General features: G+C 37.4%; 1 protein-coding gene across 4 annotated transcripts in view; it reads left to right on the forward strand.

Moving 5' to 3' along the window:
- The window catches only part of THSD7B (thrombospondin type 1 domain containing 7B), a 1502545-nt gene that overhangs the window by 1124656 nt on the left and 350283 nt on the right, over positions 1-27606 (forward strand). For all 4 annotated transcript variants that reach the window (XM_054699694.1, XM_054699696.1, XM_054699695.1 and 1 more), the window contains one exon: positions 3564-3679. In XM_054699694.1, coding sequence (XP_054555669.1) covers positions 3564-3679 — 116 coding nt within the window. The remainder of the gene's footprint in view (positions 1-3563; positions 3680-27606) is intronic.

Consider the following 27606-nt stretch of genomic DNA (forward strand, 5'->3'; position numbering starts at 1 on the left):
CTAAGATGTTCAGGATTAATGTATGTCCATCCCCACCCCCCCCACACACACACAAAACAAAATAGTGACACAAAGTGCGTCAAAAGCTTCTTTTCAATCAGACAATACTATGATACAGAAAATCAACCTTATCGTTTTCAGAAATGGAGGGCACATAGATTGCTAATGGTCAAAGAAGACATTTTTTGAAGGCTGAGAAAATTTATGAAAATTGGTAATGTGATGATCCCTACAGGGATATTGGAAGTAACTAGAATGGAAGAGGAAGTTGAACCCCTGTGGAATAGGTCTATCTTATTGGCAGAAGAAATGAAGAAAAGGACAGTTTCACAAACAAGAGTATATTTGGCTCATATCAAACCAAAAATCACATTCAGAAAAGCCTTCAGTTCATGGCCTCTATGAAAGCAATATAATCTGAACTTGACCTCACCATTGAGGAGTGATCTTGTTTTTCTCTTGTGGACTTAGAGGAAGAACACAGATGGAAAGTGTGTACCATATTTATGGAGAGTCGATATTATGTGAGTGTTGTGAATAAAAGCTAAAAACAGTGAAGAGTATCAGTTCCCTATGGAGCTTACACATATTCCTAATGGAAGTGAAGAAAGTCCCTGTAGCACGTCATGCTCTCCAGGAAGCCTGGAGCCCAGCGCAAGTATTTCAAAGCGTATTGGGTGGTCAGAAAGTCATGATATGTTTTTTCTATGTTTTCTGTGTAAAAATGCATCCTGACTTTTCAGACAACCCATTATTTTGTGAATGGATAATGAGTGCTGGGGTGAGGTGGCTCCCCCACCCATAACCCTCTGAGCACACAGGCAGTCAGTATTCCTTAAGTTGTACTTCATTTCCAGCCGTATACCAGGAGAGTTTGGAGAGGAGTTAGAATAAATGGCACATCAATTTAATTTTAGTAGGCCTCAGAGTATGAATCAAGGACTTGGGAATGATTTTAGTGTTTTTTGTGCTCTCTAGTGAAGTATGACATAAATTTTCCTTACCAGAGTAGCTAGTTTAAATAACACTGTGTCTTCATAAAGACTCTCTCCCTTACTATTTTCAGTGAATTGATCTATTCGATACACAGTTTTTAGTGTGTATTAAGGAAAATTAATGATGTCATGCATTATTTATTGAGCAGTTTTTTTCTATGAGTATATACATTTTCCATTTTAATTTATTTTTATCGAAGTATTATATGCTTCACGGTAGAAGTAAAATAATACAGAGGGGCTGATGAAAAACAGCAGGGCAGCAACCATCTCTTACTCCATTTAGTTTACCAATCCGCAAACACAACCCTTTTTAAAAGTTACTTTTTTACAGCCTTTTTCTCTTTCCATTTCACTGGGTAAGGCTATTCATGGTTCACAAATTCTTACAATATACAAGAAGATGTTTAATACATAGCAGTGAGAAGCCTTGTGGCCATTTCTGCTTTCAGCCACTCCTTCCCTGACACTGGCAACCACTTCATTGCTTATTATTTAGCTCCACTGTGTCTTCATGTCACTACAGCAAGTGCAAGTGTGTATGCTTGTCTCTCCTCCCTTTCCGATGTTTACCTAACAATTCTAAATGATGTATTTACATATCATTCTCTTTATCAAATTAAAATGCCCATGCCCTGATTACCCCTCATGAAAGCAATAAACCTCAGTCCATTTACAATCAGTCTTTTTTCAGCTCTCATGTTCTTGTTCTGTTGGTTGTTTACATTAGTACTTATACTTAGTATCTTTAGATCTTTATATCTTGTTTATGTTTAAGGATGGCACTCTGCTTTGTTGGATGAGAACATGTAAACCTCCTTTCTTTCTCTCTCTCCTTTTTAAACTTGTATTCACTCTGTCTTTACCATATAGTGTCAAGAATGATATACACAGTAATTCTGCATCAAATTTAGCCCTTTGCCCTCTGCTGTCCCCTCTCAGGGGACATTGCAATTTATTAGTGATTACGGGGAATTGAGGTTATTTCAACGCAACTTTTTGAGACATGCATGTTTCCCTGAAGTTTTATCTTGAAATGGCACAAGAAATTAAATCAAATTGTCGTAAAATGGTTCGGAGTGCCAAGGGTTAGTCTTCCATGTTTTACCTGTGAATTGTTCCTAGAGTTTTACCACTAAGAAAATAATTGTATACATTGGTTTCATTAATAATTATATACATTGGTGAGGTCTGGTGTTGATCAGATTCTTCACTCTTTTAGATAACTGGTTTTTCTTCTTCTCTCTCAACCAATATTAATCTCTTCCTTTTCTTGATGTTTGAAATTTTAAGAGTGTGCTGTGTTTGTACGCTGGTCATTTTTGTGTGCAATCTGTGGACCTTTCATTTGAATTGTCAGCCTTTCAGAAACTCTGCATTTTTTTTGTTGTTGTTGTTCATTACTCCTTAATTTTATTTCTTCCCTTTTTTTCTCTCTTCTATAAAGGTCTATTAATTGTCTTTTTGAAACTGCTAGACTGATGATGGTGTTTTCTCTTTTTCTAGGGAAAAAAATTCTCAAGTGTTAGGTCACAACATGGCTTCTAGTATTGATTATTTCAGCACCTCAGTAGTTTATCATCAGAAAATGATTATAATGCCTCACTGCTGTCATTAAGAAAACAAGAAAGAATGTAGGCAAAGTCCTTAACTCAGCACTGATTATCTAACTCCAGAATTCATGCTTTGACTTTATACACACGGCATTTCTGTGCTTTATGAGAAACTTAAGCATAACAGAATTTAAAACCCAAATATATGCTGCAGAGTGCTTTTCTGTTTGCTTTTCCTTTGTATCATTGTTTTAGAAGATAAAGATTTTTATCCCTCTGTACTCATAAAAACATGCAAAAAACACTTATTTGCCATTTTCTGAGACTTTAGTTCTAATGACTGACTATGATCCATTGATTATATTACTTCCTTCACAAATGTGAGCACTAAATTAATTATCAGAAATGTTTCTGTTGGTAACTTAGTGTATTTTTTCTTGAAAGTCTGGTGTACCTTGCTTACTCCAAGTCCATGTTCTAAAGAAACAGCCACTAAGTATTTAAATATTCTAAAATTTTGTTAAATATCAAAGATACGTATTCTGTTGAAGTAGTCTTCAGTGATTTTTGTTTCTCTGTATATCCCTATAGTGCCTTGTATTTTCCTCCTCCTTTTGTAAGATATCACTGTTTTAATATATTACCCTTAAAAGAAAAAATGTTTTGGGGAAAAAAATGCCAGAATTTCTTGTTCTGCAAACAAATGGAATGCTATTAGAATTGATGCTGATGGGGAGACACTTGCTTGGCATTTGTCTTTTATTAGTTTCATAGATTATTTTTCTTATCCTTGCAAAAAGTACTTTTGTCTCTGGGGCAGAAGAGCTGAAGACTGATTTGAGCTCTGCCTTTGGCTGTGAGCCCTTAGGTAAGTAGCTTCAGCAACCTGGATCTGTTTCCTGTCTATACAAGGAACAACAGGCATCAATGTTTTCTGCTCTAAAATGCTAAGTTTCTATGCTAAACCACTTAACTTGCTCCAGGAGGCATTGACATGGTTGCTTTACATTGACAGATGTCCAGAGTCTACTCGGCCTGAAACAGCGCGCCCTTGTCTTCTTCCATGCAGAAAAGACTGTATTGTGACAGCTTTCAGTGAATGGACACCCTGCCCAAGCTTGTGCCAACCAGGTAGGGGGATGCTGTTTACTTAGTGGTTTTGTTCCTAATTGCCCAGTGATTTTCTTCTCTGCTAAGTAAGTGAGAATATGGAATGACAGCATCCTTCTCTTCTATTTGCATGTCACCTTGGGTACAGAGGTTGCTAAAGTTTGTAAATGAAATCTTGAATGTCTAGATCCATAACTTGGCAGGAAATAACTTCCTGCCAATAACTTGGCAGGAAAACCATTCAATTATTATATCTCATCATTTCACTGCTGTGCATTCAAGAGTACTCATCTTTTATTAACCCTGTTGTGTCATTTTGAAGAGTCATTCATATGTGATTCCTTATCTATCACAATTTCTTTGTGGCTCCTGGGTGCTTGGAGCCTGACTCTTGGCACCTTTATTAGAATATAGGACCTTAATTAAGTACTTCTACTAAGTCTGTAGAACAAGGCAAGAGACATTCAAAAATGAAGAACAGGGTTAGGGATTGGCAATAAAATATTTGTATTTCTTTAATCTTAGTGGTTATGCTTTATACACCTGGGTGTATTTGGAGTGCTATGAACCAGAATACTTAATACTTAAGTCCTAAAAAAGGCACATAGCAGTGCTTTGGTAAAAATGACCCTCTTTCTAAGACTAGCTTTCCCTGCCCCCATGCTCACTGCAGTTCCCCAGTGAGAATGTGGAAATACAAATATTCGTAGCTCCAAAAGCTCCCTTTCAGCCTACAACCCAGAGACAATACCTTGCCCCTCTCCCCAAGTTTTTTATCCTTTCTTAGTCTTTGGGTCTCACCATGCAAGGATATAAAAGACAAATCTAAGAAAATATAGGCCAGAAGAAGCATTAATCCTAGTGCTCAGGGTACTCGGGTCACATCCACACATCCTTGGCCTTCTCTTGGCACTCGTGTGCTCTCCTGGAGCACATGACTCTCGCATTGTTGCTGTGCCAACCCCTGATAGTACAGAGAAAGAAGCATGCAGTTCTGCAAAGAAAAGCTCTGTTATAGATACTGAAAGTATTAAAGTCTCTCTTTGGAAAATTCCAACCCTGTGCTTCTAGAAGTCCCCAAAATTTCTTTGACTCACACATCTTCATTGGCAGTGACAGAAATATGGCAGCTAACATTGCCATAAATTTGACTGCCCATTTAAACTACTTCTCAGTGATTGGCAAAGGGTAGTAATAGCTGTTGCTGACTGTCATCCTCAGTGTCTTATATTGCAGAGGTGGGGCCCAAGCATAAGATTTTCTATAATGATATGTATTTCATCTTCTTAATGATCCTTTGTCACAGAGTGATATAGTAGTATCCAATGACATTTGCTTATGGGTAGAATGAGAAGCAAATATATTGAATATGAAAGAGCTTTGAAAGCACAGTGGAATATTTATCTGATCTTTTGAGGGGGAAGAAATAATGGTCTTTCTCAGAACTCTCCAAAAATTCTTTCCCTGAATGATGATAAAGTGTACTGTATTAGCTTGTTGAGTAGTTAGGGGAACACCATTTCCGGACAATGGACAAAAAAGCTATGACCTCTATTCTGAACTGTTTGAAAAATAATATCTGGGAGACTGAATTTTGGAATTTTAGTAGTAATTTATGTTAAAAATGTCAACTACTTGAAGATAAATGTTGAGGAAGAGCAAGAAGATACAATAGTCTATGATGATGGAGTTCAATTAAGGTTCAGTTATTTTTTTAATTTCTCATGAAAGATTAGCATAATTCCTCTGTGAAATGGTTATAAGAAAGAAAAAGACAGCATTAAAGAAAATCCATTATGGTAACCAGATACTGGTGTTGGAGCTCTCAAGTTCCCCTGACATTTAGAGGTATCTTCACCTTGTTGAACCAGTTGCTCTAGTGACTAGCTACTGCTTTTCTACATTCCAGAAAATTCACTGCTATTCAAGTCTTCTACCATTGACTAAGGATAGAGGAATTTTAAGTATGTAAAATAATTTCACTTCCAGCAAGTTAAAATTTTACTTCAATTTCCAGAGATCCAATTAGTTACTCAAACAGTTTCTATTATAATGAAAATAGTTCTAAGCCTCTGTAGTCTCTTTTTACCTCCTATATTTCAAGGCTAGATAATTCTTTTCATAGTCTACCAGCCAGGGGACCTGGAGGAGTAACAATTCAATTTTAGATTCTTCCAGCTTTCCACATCAGTCCTATTTACCCTCATGTTTTGTCTGTACCTTGAGACCAATATATTATTAAATAACCATAGGTTAATTAGAGGGGATGATAAAAGGAAGAATATTGGAGGAAATGGTACCTATAAACCTATGGTTCTCAAACTTTATTGCCTCTTAGTGAGCTGGAAGCATTGTTAAAATGCAGGTTTTCAGCTCAATGGTGAGAAATTGTGATTCAATAACTAAAAATTGTCCCCCCAAAATTTGAGTTGTAAGAAGTTACTCCTGAATGGTGATTCCCTTCCCTCTTTGTGATAAAAAATGACTATAGATCTGTAAACAAACAATGCTTAGACTCTGGACAGATGGCTAATCTTTCAGTTTCTTGAATTCATCATATTCTTCCCAGCTAGAGTTGTCAAATATGGTGGCTAAGCACATAGACAGTGGGGCCAGATGGCCATGGTTGATTTCCAAGTGTTGCTATGTGACAGTGGACTTAGTTTCTGCATTTGTTAAATAGGATATGTATGTGTGTGTGTGTGTGTGTGTGGGTGTGTGTGTCACATATTCTACTGCCACACATGGAATAGGCACTGGACAAGTGTTCTTGTACTTGTTTCAAGTCTGCACTTGCTGTGTGTAACTGGTGCTATCTCCACTGTCCTTCCTTGTTGGGTACTCAGTCTATGAATCCCCAGGGATCAGTTTTACAATTTTTTTTTTTTCCCCAGGACAGCTGCTCTCATCTCCCAGATTAAGTTAGACCTCAATAAGTATCCCATTCCCTTTGGGACTACCCCCATACTTTTCTTTCCCTGATAATATTGCCCTTGCTAGATTTTAAGTCCATAAGTGCATGGATCACTTCATCATCTTCACTGGAACCTCTACCCATCATTATATGAGGCTTAGTTTTCATTCAATAACTAATTTTGGGGTGGACAGATGTCTTATAAAGAGATAGAAAGATGGGTATCTGAATCCAGGCAGTTGATTATCTGTCCTTGAGCATGTCCTTCAAAAGATGATTTGGAGGGCATCCCTGGTGATGCAAGGGGTTAAGACGCAGCCTGTGAAGCTGTCTGCAGCCTCTGCAGCATGAGTTTAATCCCCGGCTGGAGCAACCCACATGGCACAGCAGACCTCTCCTGCCTCGCCCACTGCTCTCCTCAGCAGTGTACTTCGTTCAATCTGCGTGTTCTGTTCCACGCTCTGTCTCTGGTGAATCCTCTCATCCACCACACCTCTGACCTTTACCCCAGCTCTTGTATGCATAAAATAAAAATATTTTTAAAAAAAAGATGATTTGGAAAATGGTACTCTGAAACAGAATTTGTCAAACTTAAATGCTCATAAAAACCCCCAGGGATCATATTAAAATGAATTTTAGACATATATGGTAATATTATATTAATATACAATATTAACACTAATTCACAACTGATAGGGCCTGAGATCCTACTTTTCCACAAGATCCCAGGTGATACCTGTACATAGTTTACAAAGCTCCATCTGGGGGTGGGGCTTTTTAGAAATTTTTAAGCAAAGCAAAGAAATGGCCAGAGTTGTAAAGTGAGAAACATGGGCTGGTGACAGAGCAGCAGTTAGAGACATGGGTGGATGGAGCATGGGGTGAAAAGAAGTAGTTTCACCTAAAGTGAGAATTCAGAAGAACAGACCTGAGCAGGTGATATTGGAGAAATACTTATTTTGAAGCTTTCACTTCAGATCAGGTCATCAGAGTTGAGAAGGGGGTATTGTGATCCCTAAACTTGACCGCAAAAGAGAATCAACTGGAGCTCTCTAAAATAAATTGATACTGATACTCCGAGACATTATAATTGAATAGGTCTATGGTATAGCCTCGTATCACTGGATTATGTGAATCACAAACCAAATCCTTTGCAAACCTCTTGGAAAATGAAGGTGGTTTCAGCAGACTGAAGACAATAGGAGTGAAATATACCATAATGATAGATGTGTTGTGCCAGGTTGTATTTGTTCTTGGTTGGGTTGTGAGTTAAATCCTTCTGAGTTCAATTTTTAAGTCCCAGTAATAAATTCATTATATTATCAAAACCTTGTTGATACTTTTTTATGTCTATTTGCTCCTGTTCTCCCATCAGCATATAAAGCAAATGCCTGCCTGAAGTATCCAATGCTGTTTGCTTAATAATAGCAAATGTTTACTTATTGTAGAAGTTGTTGGTCTCATGGAGTGTTTTCAGTGCACAGATTCTGTGAGGCTCACCTTAGCCCACCATGCTGAGAATCTCTTCCATTAGAAGGACATTTGCAGTATTAAAATTTCCATACATTACATTTTCCATCAGTTATTTTTAAGTGGAGGAGATGAAAACACTCATTTATTGCTTTCCACTTTGCCATATGACTTTACACACATTCTAAACAATTGTAGGAGGTAATTGATTATTGTTTGTCTAGATTGTGTTGGATATTATTGTGCGTATTGCTCATATACCATCATACCCAATATTTTGAGTTTTATGTCACTAATCAGTAATGATTTTCCAAGGTTTCTTGCAGGCTGCTTTATTTTATTTTATTTTTAAAGATTTATTTTATATTTATACAAGAGCCAGGGTACAGGCCAGATGTGTAGGAGGGTGAGAGGATTCACCAGAAACAGAGCGGGGAACGGAACAGGCAGACTGAAGAAATACACTGCTGAGGAGAGCAGTAGGCGAGACGGGAGAGGTCTGCTCATCATGTGGGTTGCTCCGAGGCCAGCGGGAATCGAATGGGCACTGCAGAGGCTGCAGACAGCTTCACAGTTCTGTGCTCAACCGCCTGTGCCACCACGGAGACCCTGTTTTAATTTTATGTGATTTTTTTAAAGATTTATTTATTTTTTTACACAAGAACTGGGTACAGGTCAGAGGTGTGGGGAGTGAGAGGATTCACCAGAGACAGAGTGGGGGACAGAACAGGCAAGCTGACTGAAACACACTGCTGAGGGGAGCACAGGGTGAGGCCAGAGATGTCTGCTTTGACATGTGGGTTGCTCCCTGGCAGGCTGGGGATTAACGCATGCTGCAGAGGCTGCAGATTGCTTCATAGTTCAGTGCTTAACCCCTTGCGCCACCAGGGAGACTCGCAGGCTGCTTTTATATAGACTCATATTATCAACTTTTTACTACATGAATTTTAGACATGTAAATTAATCTAAAGTTAATACACACTATTAATTGATTGATACTATATACTTGTGTATATCCATCATCAAGTACAATCATCAACTCATGGCCACTCTTGTCTTTATTATCATTGCCCTCCCTTCTACTGCCAGTGAATTAGTTTGAAATAATTCCCAGATATATATACAATTTCCATTGTAGGGAGAATTATGTTGGAGTTGAAAGATATTATACTAGGCCTCCTCAGTGGTGCAGCAGGTTGAGCGCCACACTGTGAAGCTGTCCTCAACCTCTGCAGTGCAGGTTTGATCCCAGCTGGCCAGAGAGACTCCCATATGGCGCGGCAGACCTCTCCTGTCTTGCCCGCTGCTCCCCTCAGCAGTGTATTTCTGTCGTCTGCCTGTTCTGCTCCCTGCTCTGCCTCTGGTGAATCCTCTTACCTTCACATGCCTCTGGCCTGTACCCCAGCTCTTGTATAAAAATAAATAAATATTTTAAAAAAATAAAGATATTAGACTGTAATTTAAAATATGGCATATTCAAAATAGTTCTTCCTGTAAATTTGTGGAAGTCATGGAGCTAATGGTTATTTGTCAGTTTCAATAATTAAAGTTTGATGGAGATCCTTTAATTTTCATTTCTCAGGGATAAGCTCAATGTTCATGGTTAAAGAAATGTCAAAGGAAAGCTGTGAGAACTGTAGGAAATATTTGGTTGTATCCTTTGTACCTATGTCAAACCTATGGAGTTTTTTTCTTGAGGTTTCCTATATCAAATATAGTAATATTATTTCAATGTGTAGGTAGTAGGACATAGTGGTTAAGAGTATAAACTCTCAAGTAAGACTTACTGGGTTAAGATCCCATCTTTGCCATAAAAGTCACTTTAGACTTATTTTAATTTGGCTTTATTTCATAAATAACTACTTCATAGTAACTACTTCATAAACTGGTTATATGGGCTAAATTAGAATAGAACATATGGAAGAATGTCATTTACATGGAACTTTATCATTATTATTAATATGTAAATTTCTTAAGATCAGGAAATTTGTTTTTTATTAGGTTGTTGTCCTGTAGTATCTAGTCTTCTACATATTGGTACTATGGCACTTATTCCCATGTCTGTATTTTTCTTGGATAAATGATAAAATTTAGAGGGCAAAAGTCTTCTGATCTCATTAATAAACTTCCTGTGCTCAATGCAATGTATGCCACATGAGGGACATTCAGTAATTTTTGTTTAATGAGTTTTTTAATGAACTCTACATTTCCACAAATAGTTCCTGTTCCTATAAATTTTGCTTTCAATTGGATGAAGTCACAATATTAACTATCTCCATTGGAGGTGGCTTGGTCCCTTTAGTCTATAATTTAAAGGCCATAGATCACTACTTACTCCCAGTACTCAATAAATAGTCCTGAAAATTTAGTTAGAGGAATGACAAACACTTGTGCTTATAGATATTACAGTCCTACCAAACTAGGAATTCTGCTGATGAAATGTATGGATGACACTTTCTTTCAATCCATGGGATAGACAAAAAATAATAGATATGGTTTTATTGATTTCTTCTAACTTTTTCCTCCCCGTATTTTCATTAAATTTAACATCTTCTGACTGTCTCTATTCATTAATTCACTCATTCATTTATCCATCTGTTTTTTTCACCGTTATTTTTAATGAAATTGTATGAGTTTTTCATGGGAAGCAAAGCCTGTTTACTTGCTGGTTCTTAAAAGGTGAGTTCCCTACTAGAACTTCACATTTCAAGCAAGATTTATGTGTCTGTAGGAAATACAGCAAAGGGTATAATATTGGAATACAAAATTATTGCCACAAGCAACTTTCATTGACCTAGGTGACCCAGGGTAAAACAAATAATTTTAGTAGGTTTCTGAAAGTATTATCTTGGAATTCCAACCCAGTATTACCTGGGATGCTTGTTAAAACCCTCAGAGATTCTGATTTTGAAGTCAAGACTAGGGTCTCAAAATACCTATTTTTAAACAAACCATCTTAGTCATTCTTAGACACATTAAATTTTGAGAACCACTGGACTGAGAAATAATTATTTTAACCATTAACTAATGGATTATTTAAAAATTGGTAATACTTCCTATTGCATTCACTGTAATAGTCTAATCAAATCTATTTTGGTCTTTCAAGTATCTCAAGTCTTGTCTTTAAGCTACATTTCGAAACAAGGAGCTTCTTGGATAGTCATAACAGATATCAAAAAATAAGAAAAAAATATCCATGTGAGTATTATGGGATGCAGGAATGCAAATAGGAAACTGAGGGTCCTTTCTTCAGATTTTGTGCTCTACTTCTGTGTGCGTCTGTCCTCCTGCCCCTTATAATGGGCTTCTTCTTACTCTCTTATGTGTCCCAGATGTACAGTCCCAGAATGACTTCCCCAGTCCCAAATCTACAAAACATTTTAAGTGAAGCCCTCGGTATTGACAGAAACTTCTTTTGGGACTCTTTATTCAACGTACCAAGAAGGAGAGTCTGATGACTCAGCTTGTGCCAAGTTCTGTCCTTATCACTCTGCAGCCTATAACCAAGCCCATCCAGTCTGGACCCATCTGAAAAGGGCCAGGGATAATGGTGCAGAGAGGCAGCAGGGACGGTGTCTTGGAGCATAGCCCTTAAACAGATGCAGGGCTTCTTCACTATGGATGCTGACCTCTCCAGGACACTTTAGCTCAGCTCCAGGTAGAGAATTGGGAATCTGACACATTCCCTTCCTTTGTATTCACTGCACTTCTAGGTGCTGAACTATACAGGCAGAGGAGTGGCAAAGCTCACTGGCTTGTTTCTGATGCAAAGGCCATCTCATTTTCATTTCAGAGATTCAGTTTGGAAAGAGAGCTGTTGAAATTTAGGTGGAAATATAGATAAGGAAAATGAAGCTCCAGGGACTATAAATGTAGTAGAATAACAGACACTTTTATGTAGAAGATTCTGGCAAGAGAGAGAAAGCTTTTACCCTGAGCATGATCTGGGTCAGATAGTTTACTTCAAACAAACAAAATTTTCAGTCATTCTGTGTGTACTTGAATTCTTATCAAAATGCCTAAGCTATAATTCCTATCATAGTCTGTCATAAACAGTGTTATCTTGGTTGTCTTTGAAAATAAGCAAATATACCAAATAAAATCCAATAAACAACAACAACAAAAAAAAATGTAGATTCCATTCATGGAATTTGGACCTTGATTCCTGCCATCCAATGCTATACCTTCTTAGCTTGCATCTAACAGTTGCATTAAAGTACTATTCATCTCCTTCATTCAATAGTCAAGTTACATTACCATAAATAAATCCTGTGGTTCACATGAATATCCGTAAAGATTTATTGTTATCTGTGGTGGCAAAACTCTGTGTTTCTTTGGATGTAAATGCTCTTTCTTTTCAAAATGATTTTATTTCTGGCTGGATTCATATATCTCTGGAATCCTCTACAGACAATGCAGTTCAATACAACATGATCCTAATTTGCAAGTATAGGTAAATGAGTTACCTCTCAGAAACCAAGATACCCATTTTACTTAGTTTATTTTTAGACTTTCAGTGCACTTTCTGTGATGAAATAGAATTAATTAGCTTTGATATAGTTTGGGTGGTACTTTAAGTTTATCAAATAATCGTCTTTTTTGAATTTTTAAATTTTTTTAATATTTTTTTATTTTTATATTCCCCATACAATTGCGACCTCTTATTTTGACCCCAATCCCTCCCCCCCCCCCCCCCCCCCCGCCATAGAGTGTCTCTGGCTCATAGTTGTTTGTTGATTTTGATTTTTACTTTCTTATAGTTATTCTTTTTCCTGGTCCCTTATTTAAGTTTTCTAGATTCCTGCTATGAGTGAGACCATCCGGTTTTTTTTTTTTTTTCTTTTTCTTTCTGGCTTATTTCGCTGAGCATGATCCCTCCCAGCTCCATCCATGTTGCTGCAAATTGCATGTGTTTATCATTTTTGAATGCTGAGCAATATTCCATGGTGTATGTGTACCACATCTTCTTGATCCAGTCATCTAATTTTGGGCATTTGGGTTGTTTCCAAAGCTTAGCTATTGTAAACAGTGCTGCTATAAACATAGGGGTGCAGGTGCTCTTTGGAATTGATGTTTCTGCGTCCTTTGGGTAAATACCTAGGAGTGGAATTGCTGGATCATATGGAAGCTCTATGTTTAGTAGGTCAAGAAATCTCCACAGAGCTCTCCATAGTGGTTGGACCAGTTTGCACTCCCACCAACAGTGTAGGGGAGTTCCTTTTTCTCCACAACCTCGCCAACATTTGTTGTTGCTAGTTTAAAAAAAAAAAAATATATATATATATATATACATATAAATATATATATATATATCTTTTTTTTGTGGGAACCTTGCCAGCAGCCGGGGAATGAACTGGTGCTGCAGAGGCTGCGGGCAGCCCAGCGCTCAACCGCTGCACCACCAGAGGAGGCCCTCAAATAATCTTTTTGATTAGAATAATTTATTTTTAAATTCCTTGATTTGGTCCAATTTCTAGATTCCTGGGTTTTGGTCGAATTTCTAGATGATTCTAAATTAGATTATGATTTGTGGAGGACTTTCACTCACTGGATTAACTAATATGATGGGAGATTTATAAACTGTTTAATTTGTTTTTCATAAGGAAGCCTGTAGTTAAATGTGCAGTTAAATATCGGTATCTTGATATACCAGTTTGGAACTCCAGGTTTTATAGAATACTCAATAATTTATACCTGATAACAAATTGAGAAGATGCTAAATATATGTTCAAAATGAAGTAGATTGCTTATGGTTTAGATAAGCAACCTATAAATCTTCCCTAAAAGAAAAATCATCTTTAGATGTTGTCATCATCTCTTGAAATTCCTTCAAAATTACCTTGTTGCACAGAGGTTGTTCAGATACAGTATCTATTGAATAACATTTTTATGTGACAAGAAGCAAAATATCCCCAAATATGTGAGGAATGATAGTCACTGCCATCTGAGATTTTCCCACATTAAAATTAATTTGTTCTGATACTTAAGTTATGCTCATCGTGACTTCAGTAGATATCTTATGGATGATAACCAAAGTAGAAAACAAGTACCATGGGGGGTATGTTAATTTCTTATCTAATCCCCTCTACTGCTAAATGACTATAGTGCTTTTTTAAAAAGATTTAATTATTTATGCATACAAGAGCTGGGGTACAGGCCAGAGGTGTGGGGGGTGAGAGGATTCACCAGAGACAGTGGGGAACAGAACAGGTGGATCTACGGAAATACCCTGCTGAGAGGAGCAGCGGGTGAGTCAGGAGAGATCTGTTGCGCCGTGTGGGCAGCCCCCTGGCCAGGGATTGAACTTGCACTGCAGTGGCTGCAGACAGCTTCTAGGTTATGTCCCAACAGCTTGCGCCACCAGGGAGGCCCTATAGTACTTTTTGAACTGATATTTGGTTATATTCAATTTAGCACTATTTATATACTGTCTTGAGTATTCTCTAATTTTTTTCTGTGGAGTGGAAAGAGCTTAGCCTTTGACTCTAACATACATGCGGGAGGGTCTTGGTGTTGCCATTTCTTACTTGTATGTTCTGAAATTTAGTTAACCTCTCTGAGACTCTATATGCTCCTCTTTGGCATAGTTGTAGCATTCAACATCTACAGGAATACTTAGTTCCTAGGGTTTTCTTATCCTTCGCGAAGAGATTAAAAATAGTTGCTCATTAAGTAATGATTTCCTCCTAATCCTCTGTTTCATATTCCATCTCCATTAACTAAGTCATAGGATCCATGAGTACTCAAGTGCAAACCATAAAATTTGTTAAAATTGTAAACAGAAGATACTTAATAGTACGTGTGTATGCATGTCAGTGGAGAGTGAGAAAGAGAAAAAGAGAAGAGGAAAGATAGACTTTCTTCTGTCACAATAATAGTTTAGCCAATACATATTTTATGATATTTCAGGGGCTATTAAATAAAAATTACATGACCAACAAGCTCATACACACAAAGACAGGCTTTGAGAAAGTCTGTAAAATCCCTCTCCATACTCTTTTCCCACCCACATTCAGAAAACCTGGAGAGTCAAAGCAGAGGGAGAGGAAAATAACAGCTAATTATTAAACCTAGAATTAGACAGGTTGGGCTACTGGGTAACAGCTTGTGTTGGGCACCTAAGAACTAAATTGGCATGGCTGATTGAAGATACGAAGATGCACTCACACTGAACAGGTGTATCTCAAAGAAGAGGAGAGAGGAGAGCCACACGTATCCACTTTCTTCTCCCAAAGACAAGATTTAGATGCCACTCAGCCTTCCCAAAGGAGAGGGTGAGGATGGTGGAGACAGTCCAAGCAGGAACAATGAGGGCTGTGGAACGGTATCTCCCTTTCCCTGGAAGGGAGTAGCAGAAGGGATTCACCTTTGCAGTCTGCTTTTATGAAAGTTAGTGGAGCAAGTCCTGCCTTACACAGCTTCCATACTTTCCTCTAGCTACTCTTTCTTCCTCTCTGACCAAACTTGTTCGGTCATGTTTAGACTTTCACTTGCTGTTCCTTTCCCCTTCGATGCTCTTCTCCCCACCTTTGCATGGGTGCTTGTTGATCAACACATTATTTTCAGTTTAAAGGTAATACTTCAAAGAATCTTTTTTTTTAAAGATAAATTTTTATTTACTTATGCATACAAGAACTGGGGTACAGGCCAGAGGTGTAGAGGGTGAGAGGATTCACCAGAGACAGAGCGGGGAACAGAACAGGCAGACTGACTGAAATACACTGCTGAGGGGAGCAGCGGGCGAGACAGAAGAGGTCTGCTGGGCCCTGTGAGTCAGCTCCCTGGTCAGGGATCCAATTCAGGCCACAGTGGCTGGTGATAGCTTGATAGTGCTGAGAATTAACAACTGTGCTACCAGGAAGCCTCCCCCCCATCAAAAAAAAAAAAAAAAGTCTTTTTCTAACAACTTTTCTAGAAACTTTCTCTTCCCCACTCTTTTTGCTCATTACTCTATGTTATTTTCCTTATTGCACTTACCATTCTCCCACTTAGAAAGCAGGCTATATTTTGTTAATTGATTTAAATACATTGAATAGTGCCTGCCACAAAGTAAGTGCAAAAATATTTACTGAGTATATAATAATGGATAAATGTGTCATTAATTCAGAAAAAAAAAAAAACTCTTTTAGGGCTTACTCCATACCAATTTTTGTGCCAAATGTCAGTAATATCAATATGAACAAGACAAAGTTACTTTTAATCATTTATATTTTTAATAGAGAATTGAAGTATGTCAGCATATTTTTCTATAACAAGAAGCAGCACAGATTAGAGGAGGGTGTCTTGCTCTAGCTATGTTGTGAAAGGGTGTGAGATTTAGTTGATCAGAATTTTTAAGTAAGACACTAAAAGTAATTTACAGGTAGAAGAGTGGATGGGTATGCAGAGATTTGGCAGTGCAAGAGACAAGAGTACATTTTAATTAAATGTATTACAGGCAGCTCATTATGTTTGGTATACATAATACAGATGGGGAGTGATAAGAAATAGTGCTAGAGATATATGCAGAATCCTACTCATAAAGAGATTTATGCAACCAAAGAAGTTTGGGCATGATCTGGAATTCTGATCAACAATTTGAATTTTAAGCATGACTGTGATAAAATCTGATTTGTGTTTTATAAATAATATAATACATAAAATAATAAGATTAGATATCATGGTAAACCAGTAGGGAAATTATGAGATCTTTCAATCATCTGGAAAAGAAAGTAGAATAATCTGTGTTCTTGAAACTAACAATTTGAATTGCAGCTAAGCATGTAAATTACCATAGCTCAACATTGTTTAATAGCATGTTTTCATGACCCAGTGTGTACTAAGATCTTTGCCCATCCTATGGAGTTCGTGTAGCAGGATGACTATGCAATCTATTTCACATGCTCAAGGGACTTAAGTGCTAAAAGAGAAACAGAAACAGTAAGCAACTATCAGAAGTGCAAGGTGGAGCAAACTCTTCCTAGACACCTCCCTTGAGTTGCATCTACTTCTAGATGCACTAATCCCAAAACCTGAGAGATGCCGCTGATCTTCCACATTACTATTTGTTCTTATCAGGATCAGCAACACAATTTGTAGAAGCCAGTGAAAGAAGAAAATGTCAGCCTTGTTCAAAAATTATGAAGATTTTCTAAAGGATTACAGCAGTACATTACACCTAGACAGCCATTTCTCTTGGGCCCTCGTGAACTATCACAGATCATGTGCCCAGCACTCTGCTCCTGGTTCTGATCCTTACTGGCTTTCTCTGGGGATCAGGATGCTAACAGACTTTGAGTTTTGTTTTCTGGAAATAGTGGTCATATTCAGTGATTAAAACGCATTAACACAGATCATTTTTTTGGATCACACATCTTGCACTCAGATGAAAATATATAAGGAAAGGAGAGATTGGGAATAGATGAGGTGTATTTTGGTGACAGGCATCAGAGCAGATAGGAAGACATATTCTTGACCCAGATCATTTGAGCTTTAACCTCTTCTACCGCTTACGAGATATAAAATGTTTCCGTGCCTTCATTCTCTGACCTACCAAATGGGAATGACAAATCATTGTGTCTTAGGGTTGCTATGAAGATTAAGTTGATCTATGTAACTCATTTGACAAGTTAACAAAACATGTTAAATGTGTGGATTGTTTCCTTAATGTTTAGATATTCCATTCTGGAAAGTAAACTTTGCTGGTTCCATCCATGTAGTACAAATATTATAATTCATGGTAAAATTTTTATTTAATGAACAGAAATGCTTACTACTAATGAGGGTGGGTTAATCAATCATTTGCTTTATTATTTTCATTTCTTTACTATCCTAAATACATAAAGATATTACCCTATATTTCTCTCCGGAAATATTTACATATAAAGTATTTAAATGTTTGTTTCTGTTTATATTAGATAGAAGTCCAATGTATTTTCCACTGTGGAGAAACTGATAATCCCTTTGCCTCCCAATACACACGGTGATCCAGCCATTCTTGTCTCCCATGCTGTTTCTTGAATTTCACTCTGAACCTTTGCACATACTATTCACTCTAGACTTCTTTTCCCTTAGGTATTTTGTAAAGACTCCATTCTGTCATGTTTTCATTCAAATAATACCTCCTCATTGAGGATTTTGAAGTTTAAAAGTAGAGCTCATTCCCCACTCTGCACCCACCACACTTTTTCCCTAGGATTCCCTCATATCTTTTTATCTCCTGCACAGCATTTAATTGCCATATAACACCTTAAACACTTAATACAATTAAAATATTTTAAAAATAATATTGAATGTCTTAAATAATTACTATGTCATAAAATGCCTCACCAGTGTTTTCTACTACAAATTTTATTGTTGCAGGTCTTATATCTAACTCTTTAATACATTTTGAATGTATTTTTGTGCATGGAGTTAGAGAGTGATCCAACTTTATTCTTTTACATGTTTCTAGTTTTCCCTGTACCGATCATTAAAAAGACTTCTTCCCATTGTGTGGTTATGGTTCCTTTATCATGAGTTAAATATTGACATACATGTGGATTTATTTGTAAGCTTTCTGTTTTGTTCCATTGATCCTTGTGTCTGTTTATATTGCAATACAATAGTGTTTTAATTGCTGCTATTTTATAGGTTAAAGTTACATAAAAGGTATGTGCAATGGATTTTGGGTGTTATGCAGGCATCTGTTACACTTTTTTAGTTTAGCTTTTCATTTAAGGCTATTGTTTCCTTATTTATTGTCTGCCTTGATCTGTCCATACTTGTAAGCAGAGTATTAGTAGTCCCTAGTATTATTATGTTGTTGATATCTCCCTTTAGTTCTATTATTAATCACCTTCATGTATCCATAATGTGGTACTTACATATTTGTGATTTTTTATTGATGTACTAGATCCTGAAGTATAATATAAATCCACCTCTATCTCTGGAACTATATTTTATTTAATATATACACATTTCTGACATTTTCTGTTTGCCATTTGCTTACAGGATTGTATTCCAAACTTTAATTCTAAGTCTGTGCTTGTCTTGGTGGTATGATAAGATAACTCTAAATAGCAAAATGGTGGACTGCTTAGAAATCCACCAAACAACTCTACACCTCCAGTAAGGAATCACCACTCTGCCCTCTTAATCCTACAGTTCTCTAGCGGTGCCACCCCTGTCCTGCACTTAACTTTGTGTACCTCTTCTCCAGTGTAGTATCAGGTTTTAAAAGTCCTCAGTGTGAGTATCTGTCCTTAAGTTAGCAAGAACACAGGGTCTCTGAATAGTAGCAGCTCATTCCTCCAATGGATTGTAATTCCCCCATATTGCTCTAAATGCAGGTTAATTTTTTCCCTATCACTTTTCACTGTGCCATTGCACCTGATGTATGCAGCAGTCATCCACTTAATCATTCAAGGGTTGTGATTCTCTTACTATAATTTAGTTGTGACTTTGGGAAGGAGGTTGAGCCCTGCATCCCTATCTTGCCACCTCCTTGGAGACTTGGGTTTCTTCTTCAAAATTGAATAGAGTGAATTCAGCTCTATACTAAAGGGTATAATTAGGAAATCTCTGGGTGACTTCTTTCTTTCTCTTTTGTTCCTTCTAAAATCAAGGCCAAGACACGCAACTCCCCCTAGTTTTTCTCTATGTTAAGATATGTTTATTTTAGTCTGCTCACCAAAGGATTCTGGCTTTTGTATGTGGGGTAGAATCTTTTCAGTTCAAATCTCACACTGTTCTCTGGCCATAAATTTTGTCTTTTCTGGCACTTCCATACAGTCCAGGCTGTCACCCCCAGGTGTATATTACCCCCAAGATCTAATGTAACAGAAAATTTCTTTCCTTTCCTGTTTTTATAATCATACATTTATAAAATATCCTAAAAGTATTTCAAAGATAATTGCAAAGAGGATAAAAAAAGAGAAAGGAGGCTATTTGACATGTGAAAAAAATGTAATGCAATTTTTGCCAATTGGGACTCAGTTTATAATCCAATTCAACTCATCATTTACTGGTATTTTAGGGGAATTGGTATTAATATTTCTATCTATAGTAGTATCACTATGTTTATATTTTAAGAGTCCTTTAATAAATCCATCCTGAAATAAATAGATGAATTGGTATGATGTCTAAATGTTCTTTGAAACTATTTGGGAGTGTGTGAGTAGTTAGAGGATAGAGATGAAACAAATTTAGCTATGTCATCATTGAAATGGATAGACTGATCATTTGGTATGTTTGAAAATTTCCAAAATTAAAAATTTTAATTTTTTACTAAATTAAAAAGTAGATTTCTTCAACTTTCTAATACCTAAGCTTTCTGAGTTTCCTCAAACATGTGGTTTACCTCATTGATACTGAATGCTAGACATAGTTCCCCAATACAAGAAAGTTCCCCAGACATAGTTTCTTAATAAAAGAAATAGAGATTTTGGAAAAGGAATGTAGTTAATTTGCTGATGAATTGAGGAAGGCAGCAGACACATGTCTGAAAGACCACTATCCTGCTTTTTGGCAGAGGGCAGGAGCATTTATCCAGAGTTATAAGGGAGTAGAAGGAGGATTAGGCCAAGGGTCAGCATGTCCATTCTTGCAACACAAGAGTCTGGAGGTTTTGGTTGATGCCAGCTTGCTTCAGCTATCACCTGGTGGTCAGCAATTCTGTGTTTATCTTCCCAGTGACACGCTTTTCCCTTTGAATGTGGGAAAACAGAGTTTATTATGCCTCGAGGATAAATAAATGAAATAGGAGAGCTTATCTGGTGGGACAGAGAGACAAGTCCTTCATTCTGGTTTCATAATTGGTGGAAATTTATGTCCAACTTCCCATTCAAGTATAAAACAATGTAAATGGCTGTGAGTTCATCCAATCATGACTTTCACTCCTCTTATTTATTTAGCAATCATCCCTATTAGACGCCAACTCAATTTTAACCATTACACTTAGACCTGTAGGGACTCACTGTTTAGATGCAGAGACAAGAAGACAGCAGAATGCAGTGTGGATCTTTGCAAGGGTATGGGGTTGAGGGAAGAGTGCAGCTCAGCTGAGGGTGCTGGGAAGGCTTCTTGAAAGAGGTGACCCTTTGTTTAGTCTCAAAGGAATCATAGATGTTATCAAGATGAAGAGGAAGAGGAAATAACTTGAACCCATCCTCAAACACTGAACTACTTTGCATTTCATTATCTGATTATTCTCCTGCAAAGCCCCAAAAAGTATTCTAATTATTTTTCTTTCAGGCACCAGATGAGTAATTTCTCCACATTCACAGTGAGGACTCCAGACTCGCTGATTCTAAAAACATCATGTTATAACATTGACACTAAGCCAGAAAGGAATTTCAAAAGCTAGTGACTTTCTCGATGTTGCAAAATAATGAAGAGAACAAAACAACCAATAACATGTCCCTCATGAATAAAAGAGTTAATTAACAGTCTCTGTCCTACATTGTGCTAATATTTATAGTCAAAAATGAAAATTTTATTTTAATCTGTTTGACTTTACAAAGTTATTTTCCCTTCATTTGTCTTACCACTGTGCCCAAAACAAAAACTTCATCACAACTGTAATAGAGTCTGAGTGATTCCCCACATATTGGATTCAGATAAACTCTTTTTTACGTATAGACAAATCCTGAAAGGGGCTTTGCAAAAAGTTGCAGTAATCAAAATTTATGCGACTGAGCCATCATGAGCACTGTTCCATTTGGACGTGCCAAACCCATGGAGTAAATGGATAAGCAATAAACTCTCCTGTGAGGGAGATGGAGGATCCTAGTTTGTTAGCTGTGTGGCACATAAGCCTGACCCGGAAGCCCTTCCAGCCTCTGCTGTCAGCATAAAACTAAGCTGCAACAGCATAGCATCCTGTCATTCCAACAAAGCTATAAAGTTTTAAAATGTTAAGGCAACGTGGGCTCTTTAAAAGCATGTTTCTAATATATAGTTTAGCATTCATGCCTATCAATGACGACTGCCTCTTGAGCTTGTATCTTAGAGGACATTTGTGCCTCCAAAAACCTGTCTGTATGTATACAGTGCAATAAGACGTTGCAGTATATTTCACTCTTAATGCTGATGGAGTGCTACACATTAGGAAACTCTGGAGCTGGCAGCCAGTAGACATTTCATCTGCTAAAATGAAAAGGGGTCAGGATGGGGGGTAAATAAATCCCTGTCATTTCAGCACACATTGGCAAAAGAAAAGCCAAGTGCAACCCATCATTATAAATAGTGTTGTTAACCCTCCTCGTTTATAGTACACATTTTCAATTATACCCATTATGATGTACTTAGCTAGAGGGCAGGTTGCATTTTTTAAATGTGTTGAGAGCAGTCATGATTTAGCTAGTGCTCATTTGTTTTCTATTGCTTGGTTAAACATGCTGCATTGTCTTTTTCCTGTTTTACATACTGGATGAATAGAAGATGCTAAATTTAAAATGTGCTAATTCACTGGTTCTGTGCCCTGGAGGTTTTTTAAGCATATCAGTGTTTGAGCCACATCCACCAGAGATTCTCATTTAAATGTTTTGGGTTGGGGGGGCTTTATGAGTTTGTTAAACCAGCCCTTGAATTTTCCAATATTCAGTCACTGTTAAGGACCACGTTGATTGAGTACCCAGCAAGATCAGATGTAGGAGAGGAAGGGCCAGAGACAAATTTGATGACTATTTGAAATCTCTCCAAATGGAATTGTTTTAAGAGCATTAGTGGTTCAAGATAGGAAGTAGAGGAAATGAGAGAAAGTCCGTGGAGATTAGAACTTTACAGTAGGCTTCAGTGAGCACATAGTGTCGATTGTAGAAACTATAGGGCAAAAAAATATATTCCCCTTGCTGCAGCAACAGGGTGGTACTGGGGAAAGGACAGATTCCAGGTTCCCTGCCCACCCATGGGAGGTGGAGATGAGTGGGGGGGAGGAGGAGAAGCTGGAGGGAAGACTGGAGAAGGAAGCAAGGAGGATGCAGAGCCAGAAGGAGACCTGGAGGAGGCACATGGATCAGAGACATTTGAAGAATCTGTGCCTGCTTCTTGGCATTGGGATGGTTGAAACAGATGTGGGTGAGAGACCCATGGGGTAGTTAACAATGGTGGTGTTTATCTTGATTTTGCGCCTTTCCTCTCAGACATGTTGGGTCCCTTCTGTTCCTTTCCTGTGGGTCCCCACCAGAAAGTTCTTTAGACGTGTGGCAGGCTTTCAGACCTCTGTGGCCCTGCTTTGGACCAACCCTGTTTATCTGTTCATTTACCCATGAGGGGATGGGTAACTTTGGGTGCTTGATTTGGAAACTATATTCTTTCTCTTCTCTTTGTTGCACACTAATTTTAGTAAGGTTCCTTTCCACTAAAGGTCTTATACACCAGAGTATGTTTTGTCTTGATGTGGAAGATGACAGAACTTATTTAGAACAGGTAGGTTTGGGGGTTCTGGGATACTCCTCTCCCTGCCCTGTAACATTGACATTATATTCTTTGCAGCTAAAAACATGAATTGTTTCTTCTGAAATCTATGTTTAGGGCTGTATATAAGGGATTTTGAGTTCAATGGTTATACATATTTTTATACATATATCACATTTGCAAAATGCTTTCAATCCCACTTAATTAGGTATTCTTAACAGCTATCCTGTGAGTTTGCTGGACAGTATTAACCACATAGACAAGTAAGAAAATTGAAGCTCTGAAAGGTTAAGTGCATTGCCCAAGGTCATATAGCAATTCTGTAATGAGCTGGGACTGGAAATCAGAGCTTGGAGGTCTTGTCTGTTTCCAGAGTCATTGAATCTGGCCTCTGTTGCAAAATGCATGATGATTATGAAAATTTAAGAATGTAGAATACATTTATTTTTTCAGGAAACACTTCAAAATGAAAGAAGTATTTGGATATCCTGCAGCGTATTTTCAGCATTCCTAGAAAGCTGAGTAGAAAGGCTTTGCAATTTTGTTTAAATTTGTCAGTATGTAGATCGGGTCTGTGGCTGTTTCATTTTAAAGTACTGGAGGTGTAGGCTGAGGAATTCTGCTCTTGATATATCTGCTCTCTATATGAAACTCCAAGATGAATAGGAAGGAAACATGTGAAAACCTCCTACTCATAGTTCTTTTAGGGTATTGCATGTTTCACCATTTAAGCTTTTTGTTTCTCCTTCAACAAAGTGGAGAACACGTCAGATTGACAACCTTTGGATAATAGATATACGTTTATTTTCTCATTTCTGAATGCTTATAAAACTCCAGAGAACTTTCTTATCCATCCACCCAGTTTCACTTCTGCTGTACTGGGGTGATTTAATGATGCATGCATGTATGTTTCTATTAACACAAAACTTGGTGCATCTACTACATAAAGCAGATGCCTGATGGATATTTATCAAGGATGACAATGCTGTATGTGATAAGTTCTTCCCTCTAGGAATTTGAGTCCAGTATCTGTTTCTCCACGTTTAAGTGGGAGATACTTATAGCAGTAGTGAATTCTGCCTTTGTACTTTTTCTTAAAAGGAAATCAAATCTGTTTGAATTTTAGCAATGGTTATGAATAAACTAGAAAGGGGTAGTCTCTTGTGTATAATTAGTCAGTAGAGAGAATTTACTTTTTAAGGATTTAGTGTTAAAGAAACTCAGGCTGCCCGACATTATATTGAGGTCTCTGTCTATAGAATTGACTTAGAAAGAGACCTCTTAATGACCATTTGGAATTTTCACTAAATTCAGATTGTTTTAACCTCATATTCATATTTTGTGTTGATTAAATTCTATTTATCTTCAGTTAAAAAGCATCTATTTGTGATGTTTATTCCATAAAAATACATGTACCATGGCTCCAGTTGATTATTCTTTTCCCTTTCATTTTTAATGTAATGATTTATGAGCTAATGTTCTTGGAACACAAAATAGTCTTCTTTGGATGCATGAACTGTTATAAGCAAAATTATGTGGCAAGAAATAAAAGCCCCAGTGATCAGCTTGAATAGCTAATACTTAAAACAGCAGTACAGGGCCTCCCCAGTGGCACAGCAGGTTGAGCATAGCTCTGTGAAGCAGTCTGCAGCCTCTGCAGCACAGGTTCGATTCCCGGTCGGCCAGGAAGATTCCCACATGGCACAGCAGAACTCTCCTGTCAAGCCCACTGCTTTCCTCAGCAGTGTATTTAGGTCTATCTGCCTGTTCTCCTCCCCGCTCTGTCTCTGGTGAATCCTCTTACCCTCCCATGCCTCTGGCCTGTACCCCAGCTCTTGTATAAAAATAAATAAATCTTAAAAAAAAAAAAAAAAACAGCAGTGCAATGTACTTTTTCCATGTATTTGAAATGCATTCCTATGTTGCAGTGAGAAAGGTAATGTACATGTTTTGTACATTCATATGGTATATAGTATATATAGAGTCTTTGAATTTTTCTGAGTGATCATGTTATTTATTTATTTATTTTTTGGTATAGAAGTACTGTGCTGTAGGCCAGTGGTGCAGAGGATGAGTATTCACCAGAGACAAAGTGGGGAGCAGAGTGTGCTGTATGTGGGTCAGCTTCCTGGCTGGGGATCGAACTCAGGCCATAGCAATGATAGTGCTGAGACAACCCCTAGCCCACCATGGAGGCCTGTGAGTGTCATATAAACTGGAATTCTTCTGAAAGTCACTTGATGCAATATTAATATTTAAGCCAGGATAATAGACATTAACCCAGATTGCCCTAAGCAAATAGGATATTTGATCACTCTAATTCTCTCCAGTGATATGAGAAAGTAATTGGTACTAATTGCCTTGCTATTGTAGCTTAATTTACCAGGAACATGGAATGATTTTAAGTCACTCATGGTGAACTCTTCAACTCAGAACATGGATGAGACCCAGCACTTAACAGAAGACCAGTTTGTCACTTTTTCTTTTAATCAGAAGTTGTTTCAACTATTGAAGCTTCTCTTCTACTATTTTTAAACTTATTTTTATCACCTTCTCTTGAATTTATATTATGCTAGATATGATTTCCTGTACCAAGCAATGGATACATGCTTGGTATGCAAAATCATGTTTAATTTTCACAGCAATCATATGAAATGGAAAGTTTTACTTGGCCTGTTTTACAGCCAAAGTACCTCATGCTTACCACGATTAAAGCAATTGTCTGAAGTCTAACAGACTTTAGAGTTTACTTAAAGTCTAAAAAGTATTTAATGTGTGATGGTTTACACAGTGAGTCTTAAAATACCATTGGTGTCATTCTTTTGCTTCAAGACCAATTAGAGAGAAATTATGAGCAGATTTTTGGTTTTGGATATTTAATCATGACGTGGATGTGAATGAGAACCAGAGATAAAAGGCAGTAAGCCTGGAAATCTATTGTTGCCATGAAAGAGAATAAGTCTCTGAGATCTATCAGACCTATAATAATAGTAAGACAGATATTTGAGTACATAAGGAAAAATCATAGAGGTCATATATTTAAAATCTGCCATCAGAATTTTGTTTATTGGTATCAGAAAAAAACAAACATTGCTGATACATAATTATCCTGCATCTACTTCGCACATTTTTTTTTTTTTATAAATTTTATTGTTATATTCCCCATACAATTGCCGCCCCCATTCTGACCCCAATCCCTCCCCTCCCGCCCCCGCCCCCCTAAAAGTGTCTCTGGTTCATAGTTTTTTGTTGATTTTGATTTTCACTTTCTTATAGTTTTTCATTTTCCTGGTCCATTATTTCAGTTTTCTAGATTCCTGCTATGAGTGAGACCATCCGGTATTTTTCTTTTTCTTTTTGGCTTATTTCGCTGAGCATGATCCCTTCCAGCGCCATCCATGTTGCAGCAAATTGCATGTGTTTATCTTTTTTGAATGCTGAGTAATATTCCATGGTATATATGTACCACATCTTCTTGATCCAGTCATCTATTTTTGGGCATTTGGGTTGTTTCCAAAGCTTAGCTATTGTAAACAGTGCTGCTATAAACATAGGGGTGCAGGTGTTCTTTGGAATTGATGTTTCTGTGTCCTTTGGGTAAATACCTAGGAGTGGAATTGCTGGGTCATATGGAAGCTCTATGTTTAGTAGGTCCAGAAATCTCCACACAGCTTTCCACAGAGGTTGGACCAGTTTGCACTCCCACCAACAGTGCAGAAGAGTTCCTTTTTCTCCACACCCTCGCCAACATTTGTTGTTGCTAGTTTTTTTAATATGTGCCATTCTCACTGGTGTAAGATGGTATCTCATGGTAGTTTTGATTTGCATTTCCCTGATGACAAGTGATGTTGAACATTTTTTCATATGCCTGTTGGCCATTTGCATTTCCTCTTCAGAGAAGTTTCTTTTAAGCTCTTCTGCCCATTTTTTGACTGGATTATTTTCTTTGTTGTTGTTGAGTCTCATCAGCTCTTTGCAGATTTTTGTGATCAGTCCTTTATCATTAGTGTTGGGTGCAAAAATGTTCTCCCAGTTGGTGGGGTTTCTCTTTGTTTTTGTTATTGTCTCTTTTGCTGTGCAAAAGCTCTTTAATTTGATATAGTCCCAGCTGTTTATCTTTGCCTTCACTATCACTGCTTTGGGTGATGTGTCTGTAAAGATGTCTTTGGAGCAAAGAAAGTTTGTTCAA

Source organism: Talpa occidentalis, unplaced genomic scaffold (assembly GCF_014898055.3).
Source record: "Talpa occidentalis isolate TD23 unplaced genomic scaffold, MPIMG_talOcc4v2.1 talOcc4.3, whole genome shotgun sequence".
Lineage (NCBI taxonomy): Eukaryota > Metazoa > Chordata > Mammalia > Eulipotyphla > Talpidae > Talpa > Talpa occidentalis.